General features: G+C 45.9%; 1 protein-coding gene across 2 annotated transcripts in view; it reads left to right on the forward strand.

The window, feature by feature from the left end:
- Nucleotides 1-2,637: 2,637 nt before the first annotated feature.
- The window catches only part of FBN1 (fibrillin 1), a 229,393-nt gene continuing 218,307 nt past the window's right edge, over nucleotides 2,638-13,723 (forward strand). Inside the window, exon 1 of one of the 2 annotated variants that reach the window (XM_016211097.2) lies at nucleotides 2,638-2,816. In XM_016211097.2, the coding sequence (XP_016066583.2) occupies nucleotides 2,653-2,816 (164 nt within the window). In that variant the 5' untranslated portion in view covers nucleotides 2,638-2,652. The remainder of the gene's footprint in view (nucleotides 2,817-13,723) is intronic. The other variant, XM_087821626.1, reaches the window with a different exon arrangement.

Genomic DNA, 13,723 nt, shown 5'->3' on the forward strand with positions numbered 1-13,723 from the left:
AGGGTTGAGAACCACTACCCTGAGTACAGTCTAGTCATGTGCTTGAAATGAAGTTAAATAACACCTCCTCATGGAAGCTTTCCCTGATAGGCCCCAAGCTAGGTCAAGTGCCCCTTCTATATATCCTCCAAGCAAACAGCCAGTATTTCTCCCTCTTGGCATTTAACAATTGGGTCACTATTTATTTCCAACTCTGGCTTTCCTTTAGACTGCTGGAGAGAAACATTCTGCCTTGCTCACCAAGAAGCCTGTTTCAATGATGCATCAACTGGTACATAGCTAGTGCTCAGTAAATAACTTCTTGAATGAATGATCACCTTGACTCAACCAAGGGTGTGACCTGGGCTCCGATTCATGACTCTGCTAAGAGAATTTCTTAACCTTAAAATTAGACCCCACATACTTATAGGACTATAATTTTAAATGGGCCCATAGTTTTGACAATTTAATTGTTCTTCACCTTCAAGTGTCCTAACAGTTCAGCAGGCTCATCATCACCATCACAACCCGTGTGGTCAACATTATTATTTTTATCCCCATCTTGCAATCGGAAAGATGTTAAATAACTTGCCCAGGTGCCTATACCCTATTAACGAGGCACAAACAATTGCAAAGAAGGAAAAACCCCTTCGACAGGATTCCTGTTTGTGCTGAGCAGTGTTTTCTGCTGGACAGCTGGTGGCTGATACATGGGGATTTCCCGGGGACTCCAGGTCCAGTGGCCAAGGCCTAAGGTGGGATTTCCTGCCCCCCCCCCCCAAACCGTTACAGGGTGCAGGCAATGCCAGGGGCCTTATCCATATGAAGATGTCATAGATACTATACTCTCCAAAGTCACTGTGCGTTGCTTGTCCTGGAGCCGCAGCCCAGCGTGTGTGTGTGTGTGTGTGTGTGGCAGGTGAAATAGGGTCATCCAGGAGAAACCCAGTCTTAGCTTTGGGCTGGGCAAGAGGGCCATCCCTTCAAGCCCCTCTCCCCCAAATCCCAGGTTCCAACATTCCCAGGCCTCTGGGTCGTAATCACACCGAGACTGTCGAGAATCCTGGACGCAGCCGGGATGGCTGGAACCGAGCCTCCGAAGCACCGCGCCCAGCGCAGGCTCTGGGCTCCAGGGCGGCAAGTGGCAGCGGCCGAGCCCCTTCGCCGCCTGCGCTCGGCTCCGCCCGCGGCCCGCGACCCTCCGGCCCCAGGCTCGGGCCGCGGGCGCCGCTCGCCGCCCAGCCCGGAGGCACCGTGAGAGACGCGGGCAGCGGGGCAGGGCTGGCCTCGCGCGGGGCCGCCTAGGCCTCCGCCCGCAGCGCGCGTCCTTGGCGCAGGTGGCACAGCTCTCCGCGCGGCCGGGCTTCCCGGATCACGAGAGGGGCTCATCTTGGGTCCTGACCTCGCGGCCGCAGAGCCGGCTGCCCCGCTGACTCCGCTTCTTCCCATTCCTTCAACTTCTCACCCCCGCCCCCCCAAACGAGCAGCCCCAGGCCGGGCGGGACCCGAGCACCTCCGCCTCCTCCCGCTGCGCTCGTCCTGCGAGCGAGGCGGGCCCGCGCGCCGAGGCGGTGGCTGGCAAAGGGGAGTGGAAAGGGCGGATGGATGGGGCCGAGGGGTGGGGTGGTGATGAGGGGGATGTAGGAGGGGGTGTCATTTTCTTTTTCTTTCTTTTTTTTAAAAAAGTATTTCTCTCGCGAGAAACCGCTGCGCAGACGATACTTGAAGAGGTGGGGAAAGGAGGGGGCGCGGGAGCCGCGGCAGAGACTGTGGGTGCCACGGGCGGACAGGCGGCCACAGCTGGAACGACCGCGGGCGGAGCGGGGCAGCGGCTGCCGCGGCCGGACCGAGGGACAGCCGCCGCCTGCTCGGGAGCCGGAGCCGCCGCTTTTCCAGTGGGTGCCGCCGGGGTCCCGCCGGGGGTCGGGGGCCGCCGGGGCTGGGGGGGCGGCCGCCGGGCTGGAGCTCCGAGGACAGGGACGGGGGTGAGGGGCTGTCCCGGAACGTCCGCCGCTGGCGCTGGCCCCCCGCTGCCTGACAGCCTCCTGGCCCGGGGCTCCGGGTGCCGGGCTCCGCGTCAGATGCTCGGGGGGCGGTGGCAGCGCCCGACGCCGGCCTGGGACGGGCGCGGGCTCCCGGCCCCGCGCTCGGCGGGGACAGGCTGGGGAGCCGGGGCGTTCGGCGCGCGCGACGCGCGCAATGCGTGCCATTAAAAAACAGAAAATAAACGAAACCCGGCGAACTCGCCCCGGGGCTTAGGACCTCGCCGGACACCAGCACTGTGCCGCACGCTTTGCAGGCAGCGTCCGGGAGGCCGTGGGGTTGGCTGGAGCCCCCGCCGCCGGGGCGGGAGGGGGGCCTGGGCTTTGCAGCCAGCTGTGGACCAAACGGTCTTCACTTACCCAAAATAAGTGCGCCACGCGCGGGCGGCGCGCGGGCCGGGCTGGGGCATGGGGACCGCGGAGCTTCAGCATCCCGATGCCCTGACTGTCTCCCCGCCCGGGCGGTTTGTCTGTTGCAGCTGGCACGGGCCGCCTGAAGTGGGACCGGCGCCTGGAGCAGGCGGGAGGAGCCCGGCCCGGGGCGCGGGCGGCGGGAGAGCGGGACCCCGGCGGCCGCGGAGCAGCCCCGGGCGCGGCGCGAGGCGGCGGGAGCGCGCGGCCGCTCGGCACCATGCGGCGAGGGGCGCTGCTGGAGGTCGCCCTGGGATTTACCGTCCTCTTCGCGTCCTACACGAGCCATGGGGCGGATACCAATTTGGAAGCTGGGAACGTGAAGGAAACCAGAGCCAGCCGGGCCAAGAGAAGAGGCGGCGGAGGACACGACGCGCTGAAAGGGTAATGCAGCGGGCCGGCGCCTCCGGTGCGGGTCTCCCCTCCCTCTTTCTCCGGAGAAACGCGCGGGACGGACGCTGGACTGTAGAAGGATCCCTGGCAAGACCTCCTGGGGGCACCTTAGAAGGGCCACAGGGTTTCCCCGATCCTCAGTGCCTTCGAGGATAAACCACTCTTTCGGGATTCCCGCCCCGGAGGCGAGGTCATGGTTAAAAGGAATCTGGGGCGAGTGTCGAGGCAGATTTTGGGAGGCCAGACGGGCTCTTTGAGGAAGAAGGGGAGGAGCTGCGACTGGGAGAAAAGTCCATTCCTTTCCCTTCCTACCCATTCCGGCTGGGTTTAGGGGAAAGCCCTTTCCTGGCGGGCACCTTGGCAGATGCTCCGTTTGTAAGGGAGCAGGGCCAGCAAGGGGTCCCGGGGACAGCCGGCCAGAGGAGACGCCGTGACGGGCCGGCCCCTCGGTTACGCTTATGAGAGTCGGGGCCGAGCCCTCTGAGCGGCACCGCGCCTCAGGCGTCTACACTGGAAGCTCAGCAGGGCCGGAGCCCCTGAGCACCGGTTTCTGGGCTGCAAGGAGTCTTGGTTTCACTGGGGCAGCAACACTGCTGGACCCGGCCTCGCAGGGGTGTTTTAAACCAGTGGGGTATGTGTTCTGTTCATGCCACTGGGCATTCCACCAGCTTCCTATGCCCCTGTGTTAGAAAATGTTTCAGCAGGAAAGACTTAAACTAGGCAGGTGGACCGACCAAGGACCGTCAGTTCCCCGAAATGAAGGGTGGCAGTAGGCTTCTTTCAGAATTGTTCAGATTGAGAAAGAAATTTCTTTCTGCAATTAAATTCAGGCCTCCGTAGAAGCAGCAGGATGGACGGTAAATGACCCATTTCATCTCCTTGGAGGAGCCTATTAAATGAACCCAGACAGGAAATACTCAGAGGTTTTCCATTAAGTTCTTGTGATTCTCACTGTTGCTCTTTTTTGAGTGGTTCTGCAGCTTGATTATAGGGCTCCGAGTGACCCAGTGATGCTGTCTCCTGGGATATGTGGCTGGACATTTCATTTATTCTTTCTTGTTATGGTCTGTTTTAACTATATGGGTAGTGAAATTTGTATTTGCATGGCCCAGGTAGGGAGTAAAAAGTGCACTGAACGGACAGATCAGTTTTTGAGTCCTGGTCTAGGTTGGGGACAACATGAGTGTCAGAGCCAAGCACTTAGGCTGTGGTAAAACGTGTATGATTTTCTAACCCCAGGAAATAGCTGTGATTAATTTAGTTCCATCTCGGTCTTCGTGGAAAGTAATCCCAGGATTCCGACAGTGTTGGAGAGAAAGTTTGCTTAACATCCGAAGCCTGACCCTGACCAGGCAGCAGGCATTGACCGCTCTGTGCGTGAGGCGAGTTCAATAGATGGACTGGAACTCTGATTTTCATACGTTCTCAGAAAGACCTCATTTAGTCCAGCATTTTCCCTTCAAAAAATATTTCTGCTAGATAATGTTATCTCAACATCTCAACTCGATGCCATTGTTCCTATAGAGAGAGAGGAAGTGGGGGTCTAATTCTGTGGGTGGAAGTCTGCAGGGAGACGTTAGGGCTGGCCAGACATTTGTCTCATCTCTCTGTGCTATCACCAACCAGTGTGTTTCCTTGGGAGGCAAAGACTCAGTGTGAAAACAGAAACTAAGCTTTGCTGCTTAACAGGATTTCCACACTTTTACTCACACCAGCACTTATTTCTATTGGGTTTTACAATTTTATGACTACAGAGAGATAACCCTCTCTGTTCCTCACAGTATTTGGTCACTAACACAGATAGCAAACTATTTTTAAAGCCTTTCTAAAAACATGATATTAAATGGAACAGCATTTATGGCTATTCCTAATTCTCATGTTATCTTTAAGATTTTACATATAGAAAGGTTTTAAAAATAATTAAATTTAACCTTTATAGTATAATAATATGTTAATATAATATGATATAATAATGAACCTTTATAATATAAGAGTTTTTATTTTTATCATTGTCATGTTATCTATAAGTTATACAGACATTTGGAGAGGTAAAAATGATAATTTAAAAAGATATACAATTAAAAGTATTTATCTACCACTCAGAGACCATTTTCTTGGGCATTTTAAAAAATTATAGGCATATGTATATACATATGCAAATACATATATGCATAAATATATATGTATACATATATATTCACACGTGTGTGTGTGTTCATTTTAATATATGGAATATACTATACATACTATATTGAACCTTGCCCACTTTTATATAGCTTTAGTGCAACCATCTAGTAATCATATGGATCTGCCTCATGCATTCTCTTGACATATAGAATTCCATAATGTGGCTGGAACAATTCCCTAATGATGGCTCTTTATATTATATTATTTTTTTGCAACTACCAACGTTCTTCTACATACCTGTGTGTGTACATGTGCAAATTTATATGTGGTATAAATGAATAAAAATAGAACTGCTGGGTCAAAAGTTTTCCAATTCAGTTTAAACAAATGCCAATTCTGATGTTAAATTTGAATAGCATTTAGAATGTATTCTCTCTGTTTATTGCTGTTACAGTCTCACATGAATAAGTCTTTGAATCATGCCCTGCTGCATAAATCATCAGGGAAAGCAGTTGTGTGTTACATTTTTCCAGTTATTGCTGAAAGTTCTATTTTTGCTAGTTAAAATATTACCGGCTTTAAAACTAACCTCTTTGACTACAGTAAAACCTGTTTACCATTTTAATGGAAATGCACCATTTATGAAGTGAAAGTGATTTGTAACCCTTAAGTCTGCCTGATGCCCAGTTGGTGGCAGCAACTTTCAGCACCTCACTAATATTTCCTCTAGTTAAAAGGTACTTTAAGCTCATCAGTATCTGCTGTGCACTGGTCTAGACTCTCCTACAATTACTACCTTCTTGTCTTTCTCTGATGTAACAGGTGACTACAGAATTCACCTTGGTGTCCTTCTTGGTATATGTATTCCTGTCCTGTCAGCTCCCTCACTTCACAGACTACGGACCTGCCTACTTTTCCCCTGTCTGGGTGTATAGTCCTAGCTTGTCTTCCTCTCCTCCCATCCTGTTGCAGGTGGTTTTTTTTTTCTCCTTCCCACTGGGCAGCAGAAGCTGTTCCACAGTGGAAATTTAAGCATCCTCAAGTTTCTTCCCAGTTTTTGCTGTGTTTTCTTAGAGTAAATCGCCAATTTCTGTTTTTACAGGATTTAAAAAAAATTTTTATGGAGTGAGTGTGGTCTGCATTGACTCTGCAAAAATTACAATTTTCTCGATTTTGAAATGAGAATTTTGCAATTTCAAAAGTGTTTTCAAATAATAAGTGTATAGTAGTTTTCTTTTGCTTGGGCGATGCTTCACATGTGTGAAATGACTTTATGAGAAGTAATAAAATTCAAGCTTTATCATTAAAATTTTAGTCCATCAGATTTTTTCTCGGCCAAATTCTTAACTTGTGTGACTAGGCAAAAAGTGTGAGAGATGATCCAATTAAAAAACCACACAACTCTACTTGAATAGCAGTAGTTATGCACCATTTATGATTGCCTTATTGCTTTAGCTCCCAAATAAGGAAATATTACAGCTTCCTGTCAAAGGGGAAAAAAATCTTTAGAGTGGAACCCCTTCCCCTGAATCTCTGATAAGATGAATTGAGAAGTTTTATCCTCGGTGCCTGGTTTATAAGTGTATGAGACTGGTTGTCTTTCACACAACTTGTCCCCTTGTGCGTGATTCCTTTTGGTCTTTGTTTATTTGTTTATTTTTTCCAGAGGTCTTGTTCCCAGAAAAATACACATGGAACAGTTCATACACAGGGTAGATTATGTGACGGCAAACTCCTAGGGATTAATTACACAGAAGTCTGTTATTAAAATAAAGAACGTTAACAGGGAACACAGAAAAAGTTCTGTAGACTTTATAAAGCCCATTTTGCTTTACAAAGAGGACTTTAAGACTTCATCTGAAGTCAGATAGGTTAATAATTAAAATATGGGTAAAAGACTTCTGCAGTGGTGTGGTTTGTCCTTGCATTTATTGAAAAGATTAAGCTAAAATGTTGAGACACCATTAAAAAATATATTCTTAACTAGAGGCTTCAGCAATTCTACATTTTATTTTATTTTTTCTCAAATGAGGATATTTTTTCCCCATTGCTTTTCCGGAGGGAGTGGAAGGGAGAGAGAGAGAGGAGTGGGGGAGGGAGAAGGAAAGAAACATCCATGTGAGAGAGACACATGGATGGGTTGCCTCCTGCACTTGCCCCGACCTGGGCCAGGGCTGCAGCCTGCAACCGTGCTATGTGTCCTTGACTGGAATCGAACTCGGGACCCTTCAGTCCACGGGCTGACGCTCTAACCACTGAGCAAAACCAACCAGGGCAGCGATTCCACATTTTAAACATGAAGATGAAGACAAAATATTTATTTATGTGACTCATTTTGTAACATTTAAGACATAGAGGTTGTTTACAAAAATGCATAAGTTGTTGGTATTACAAATTAATTAAAACATGCACAGCCTCCAGTGAAATGAAGTCAGGGCTGATGGAAATAGGACAGATACCTCTCCAAGCTTATTTGGAATTTTGAAGAATAGTGAAATGTTTCTTTCTTGTCTTGTGTAGCAGCTACTTAAAAGGGTTATAGTATTATGCCAGTGACTCTAAGCAAGCAAAATAGTGAACAGATTATTAGGCTAATTTACACACTAGTTTGTTTGCTTTTTCCTACCATGAACCAACCAACCAACCTACCTAATTTGGGAATGTTAGCCTTGATTTTCAATGTGAAAATAAGACTTTAAATATGTTTTCTTGAAATAGAAATAAGCACTACTAACAATTTCTCTGTTTCTAGAAACTAACCCAATAAATGGGCCCATTCAAGCAACTTAGAACTTTTTTCCAGGATTTTTTTTTGGAGAAAGCTGAAATCAATAATGTAGCAGGCCCGAGTTATATGGCAGGCATATGAGAATTTAATGTTTCAAGAGTGTTAAGCTTGATTTTCCCATTGGGTTGTAAAATCATCAAAGGCAAGAAACCTGTCATAAGCATTTTAATATTAACTTATTGTTAGATGGGATTTCAAAGAGTTCATTAACTCTGGAAGCCTTGATTAAAAGCTATCCTGAATTTAGCTGTGTGGAACTCCAGAGACATATAGCCCATTGCCTAGAGGGGCTCAATATTTGCAAGCCAATCAGATGCATTAAGAAAGCAAGAGTCAACAGAAAGGTAGCAGAGGGCAAGGGGTATAGGATTATGTAAAACCAAATATTAATAACAATTGTCACAGTGGTAGGTGACCGTTAGATGACATTTATGTACCAGGCTCTGCTTTCAGTGTCTTACAGAAGAGACGTCATTTGATGCCCACAGCATCTCTATGAAGTGGGTCCTTTTATTAGCTTCCTTTTACAGCTGTAAGAGCCGAGGCACACAAAGGTTAAGTTTTAAAGACACATTCTTAACATTAGATTTTCTTTCTTCATTAATTTTCGTTATGGTTTTGGTTTTTCATTCCACTAGACGAAAATGTGGGACTAAGGCATTGTAAAATTCCACTTAAAATTCCTAATATTTCTTTGTGCCCAACCCCAGGCATAGTTAATAACATGATAATATTTTGTCAATCAAGAAAATTTCTTTAACATTTTTGCAAAGACATAATAAAACAGAAGGAATTAAAGAATGTCAGAACTGGTGAGGTCTTTGGATGGCACATAGCTTATATTTTAGTATGATACCTCGACAGTTACTGAACATGGCACGCCACAGTCACAGGCGCTTTCCTGCGTTACCCAGGGTTCTGAGCTGGAGGCGTTTCTCATGATGTCATTCAGAATCTCTTGCTCTCATGTGCCATGTGAGAGATTTTTCTCAGAATAGAGTTGTAAGAGATATTTCCCTTTCCAGGAGAGGCTGGTATGTGTCTTAAGTTCTTAAAGTACAATATGATGAGTTACTTAATTCTTTCAGTTTCATTTTTTACCTTGGTTGCCTGTAATATATAATTTTTACATTAAATTGCAGCAATAATGGTAGAGAAGAGCAAGCTCTGATGGATCCCTCACTATTGTACTTTGTATATGTTAATTCATTTAACACATACCTCCTTGAAGAGGGAGATTATACCTGCTTGCCCATTGAAGAGATGAAGAAATGGATGAATGCAGAGTTTAGTAATTACTCCAGAGATACAAACTAGTAAGAGGTAGTGTTGGGAAATCTGGCTTCATAGTCTGTTGCCTTAACCAATGTATTGTACTGCTTCTACAGTGTAATAAATCTTATACCTGGTTAATTTATTCATTTTTCCATACTCTTGATACTTTCATTTCCCCAAAATCTTCTCCTACCATTGCTGTGGGGAAAGACTCGACATTTATTGAAGGCAGATGCAGTCACACAACAAAGGAAGCATCCTTGTGGAAATGGGATTAATCAGAAAAGACTTCACAGTCAGCCTACCAGGGGTCAGCCAACTGTGAACCAAGCTTCCTCCTTTTATAAATAAAGTTTTATTGAAGCAAAGCCATGCCCGTTGTTTACATATGATCTATGTCTGCTTTCACAGTACAGGGATAGAGTGGAAGAGTTGAGACAAAGATTGCATGGCCTGGCAAAACCGAATTATTTGCTGTTTGATCATTTACAGAAAAAGTTTGCCTACCTCTGGTCTATGTGACAAATAAATGACTATCTAGTAGGCTTGAGAACTTCTTGAAGGCAGAGTTCTTGCTTGTTTTATTTATTCCTAGGGATACCTAGGAGCTGGGCACATGGTAGGAGTTCAACAGACAATTTTTGAATGTCTGGCCAATTTTGATGGACTGATTTACTGGGTAAGGTAAATTACACAAATTAGAGCTCGGAGGAAGTATATGAGAGAAATGAAGAAAAATTTGAGTGAAAAAGGCATGAAATGAGAAGAATATGAAGTGTTTCTGATTGGGGGACATTGAGTACCGTAGCGCAGGGTTACATTGCTTGGCTCCAAAGGGCCCAGCTCATAGTGTAGCCTCTGAGAGCAGTGCCCCTGGAGTTGTATAGTATGCAACCTTGTGTGCCTGCCCATAGATAGTGACATTGTCAGGTGGGACAGGGGCTAAAGGATACGCACCATCCGATTGCTATGAAAGGTGAAGATGGTGAGTTATTAAAGGATTCGGAGATGGGAACACGATCAGATCTTTGCCACTCTGGCCGAGGTGTGAAAAGCACATGGTTTAGAGAGGACAGACTGGAGGCAGGGAGATTGGGAGGCTACTACAGGAATCAGTGGGCAGTGGAAGGGGGAAGGAGAGGGTCAAGGTGTTCCAGAAATAACATGTGGAGGACTTGACTACTAGGTTGTGGGCAGCAAAGGGGGCGAGGCACCTAGGATGCCCCCACCTCCATGCATTATTAAAACTTATTATACATAAAAACATTATAGCGCCATTAATGAGAAATGAAATCATTCCAAGTCCCTGTATTACAAGGAAATAAGCTATTTTCATCTGTTTGGTTATCTTATTGCTATGTAACAAATTACTCCCAAACTGAGTGGCTTAAAAGAACAACAATTTTATTATTTCTTATGATTCTGCAGGCCAGGAATTTGGACAGGGCACAGTGGGGAACCTTGTCTCTGCTCCCTGCAGTGTCCCTGGGGCTGGAACGAGCAAGAGGACTTCTTCATGTGTGTCTCTGGTTCTGTGATTGTGGACTGGCGCCTGCAGCCCTGTTTGCTTTGGTGTGGTTTAACTAAATGGACAGGTAGAGGAGGGGAATAAAGGAAGCAAAGAGTCACTTGTCTGGCTCTGTTGGGGGGCTTCCAGGTTTTAAAGCTCTCCCCTGTGCGGTCTTCTGCCTGGGCCTGCCCCTGGGAATGGAGCCACGTAGTATGTTTTTTCAAATGGGGAAACTGAGCCCCAGGTGCAGCTACCAGGCCTTGCTCAGGGTGTCTGTTCAGGCTGGATCTTGAACAAGGGCCTCTTGACCCTGGGTCATGTGCTTTGACCCCAGATGTTGAGTGCAGAACTGACTTGAATGGCTGAAAGCTGGCTGGAAGGGCTCGATGATTCATGTGCTCCTACTGTTGGCTGCATTCCTCAGTTCTCCTCCAAGTGGTCTCAGATTGTCCCCCTCTCCTTGTGATATGAACTCTCCAGCAATATAGCCATGACTTTCTATATGGCAGCTCAGGATCCCAGGAGCACAGAAGTGGAAGCTGCTTTCTTCAAACTTAGCCTGGAATTGCATGGCCTGGAATTGCATGCAAGTCACAGGCCTTGCCCAGGTTAAAAGGCCATGGACAAAAAGCCTTTCTTTAAAAAAAAAAAAAAATTTATTGATTTTGAGAGAGAGAGGAAGGGTGTGGGAGAGAGAGAGAAACATCAGTGTGAGAGAGAAACATTGATTGGCTGCCTACTGCACACCCCCTACCCGAGATTGAACCTGCAACCTGGGCATGTGCCCTGGCCAGGAAATGAGCTGGCAACCTTTCAGCACATGGGACAATGCCCAACCAACTGGCCACACCGGCGAGGGCAAAGCCCTACTTCTAGATGTGAGGAGCAGCATGTGTCTGCAGGAAGGGGAGGAATTTGGGAGGATGTCTTTGGAGACTAGCTACCGAAGTGAAGGAATGGGTTTTTGGGAAGGATAATCAGATGATTAAGTTTTAATTCTAACTTGATTGAGTCTGACTGGCTTAGTTCCCCACTGAAGATGTTTCATGGTGTTTTGCTACTGTGACCTCATAATGAAAAATGAACAAGGTGTCTTCATGCTCTGTTAGACTAATGCTAAGGGCACTATTCTTAGCTGTCCACAGTTCCACATTTAAAGAATTCACAAACCCTAGAAATAATATTACACTTCAAATAAACTGACCAATTTTCTTTTATTTAAATATAAGAATTATGAAACTCCTCACTTTCCCCCTTTTCCTTTAGCTTCTAAGAAACTCAGGGACAAATTTAATGCACAGTTACTTTAATCTATTACCTTAGGTATTTGGTATGTTTTGCCTTCCTTCTATATGGGATTTTACTTTCAATTTCTAATACTAGCACAATTTTTATTTATGTGTTGGTGTAATTTACTTCAAAAATTTCTTTTTTAGAATCAGAGATTATAATTAATAAATAAAGAAGATGTACAATTGCTAATAGAATTAGTGTTGTAGTGAACTGAACTCTATTATTTTTTTCATAAGTGGAGCAGCCACATCATTAATAGAATAAAACTGGATTAGGAAAACAGTCAAGGTTTGATTGTGGATCCAATACTCTATTATCAAAGTCTAGTTTTAAGCCCTTGAGACTTTACCACTTTCTCAAGTGGCTTTTTGTTGACGTTATCACTGGGCCTATTTATTCAGCCCCTCGGAGCGGAAGGGAGAGAGGACAATCCCTATCTCCGCCGTTCCCAGCCGGAGATGTATTCCAGACGTCAGGCCCAGAGCGGGAGAACTGCTCCATTAGACGAGTTATTTGGTTCAGTGTTTGAAGGGTTGTGAATTCCTAGACCATCAGTCATACTTACATTCAAATATAAGTATCCAAACACATCGAAGTCCAAATATAGTACATCCACTTTACGACGTGGGTGCTGGGAGGCAGGATTGTGTCGGCCCTATGGACGCGCTGTGTCTGCTGTGAAGTTCTCAGGTTCGCGGTTTTGAGCTACGCTATTGTGACATCCCTATTAATAAAGAGAATGCATTCTAGAGACTGGTTTTTCTGTTTCTCCTTCTTTCCCTCCATTTCCTTTCTACTTTTCATCATCTCGTCTATTTTTTTTTTTCTTGTAGGTAATTTAATAAGCTGAGCTTCAAATAAAATAGGGATAGTAGGAATATCAAATATGGGTTAAAACATTAAGAAATTAAATTCTAAGTGGAATGTTAATTTTTTACCTGGGGGTCTTGGGGCGTTCAAGAAGAAAGCCAGAGGTGAGGTTTTGTTAGGGGAGGGAAGGAGAAAGATTGAGGGAGGCAGCAGAAGAGAGCTGGGCTCAGGTTCCCGAGTGAAGGGTCCAGCTGGCTGGTGATCTGGGCTGGACAGAGCAGGTCCCGGGGCCGACAGAGACGAATGACAGCTCCCTCAGTCTTGGCAGCCTTGCTTCCAGGTGACCTGTGGCCTTAACCAGACTACTTGGGACCGAGAACAAAAGATAGACATTTGGAGGCCAGAAATGATCCCTGTAAAAAACCTAGAAGAATTTCATGGAAAAATCAGACCAATACATTATTTATTATGCGCCTGTGTAATGGCACTACAGAAAGTTTGGTGCATCCGACTCTCCTCATGGATAATGGCTTATTGTCTGCCATTTCCCCTACTCATTTGATGCCAATTCATGATTGTGTAATCAGACCTTAGTAGATGCCTTTGATAAATAACTTTTAAAGACTTCTTGTTTTTGATTTTTTTTGCATGTGAATTTTTATTTTTTTTGCTCATGACTCAGATCTTCCCATATAGTCAGACCATCCATCTTTATAAAAATATTACAAGTTAGAGCCATAGTGGGGCAGACATTAAAAATTTATAGATACTGGAACTGAGGCCCAGAGAGAGTTCATTAAAAAGTGCTCAAGATACTTCTTTCCTTCTCTGTGATGTAGAAAGATGTGGAAGCTGAGTCACATGGTGGCAAGAACCGATGTAAGTAGATGTGTGTCACTGCGCAGGGGATTATGCCTCCCTTTTGTGTTCATACCTTGGAGAGGGTGACTGGTATTTGCAGGTCCTCAGCTGGGCTGCCAGTAAGCAAGCCTTGCCCCGTGGGCATGGGCATTTTTGCCTTAGGTAGTGCGATCAGTCTCTCAGTGGTCAACTCTGATGGGAGGCTGGACACCACAGTTTTAGCTTCTCAGGGCT

The sequence above is a fragment of the Miniopterus natalensis genome, chromosome 1 (assembly GCF_054644295.1).
Source record: "Miniopterus natalensis isolate mMinNat1 chromosome 1, mMinNat1.hap1, whole genome shotgun sequence".
NCBI lineage: Eukaryota > Metazoa > Chordata > Mammalia > Chiroptera > Miniopteridae > Miniopterus > Miniopterus natalensis.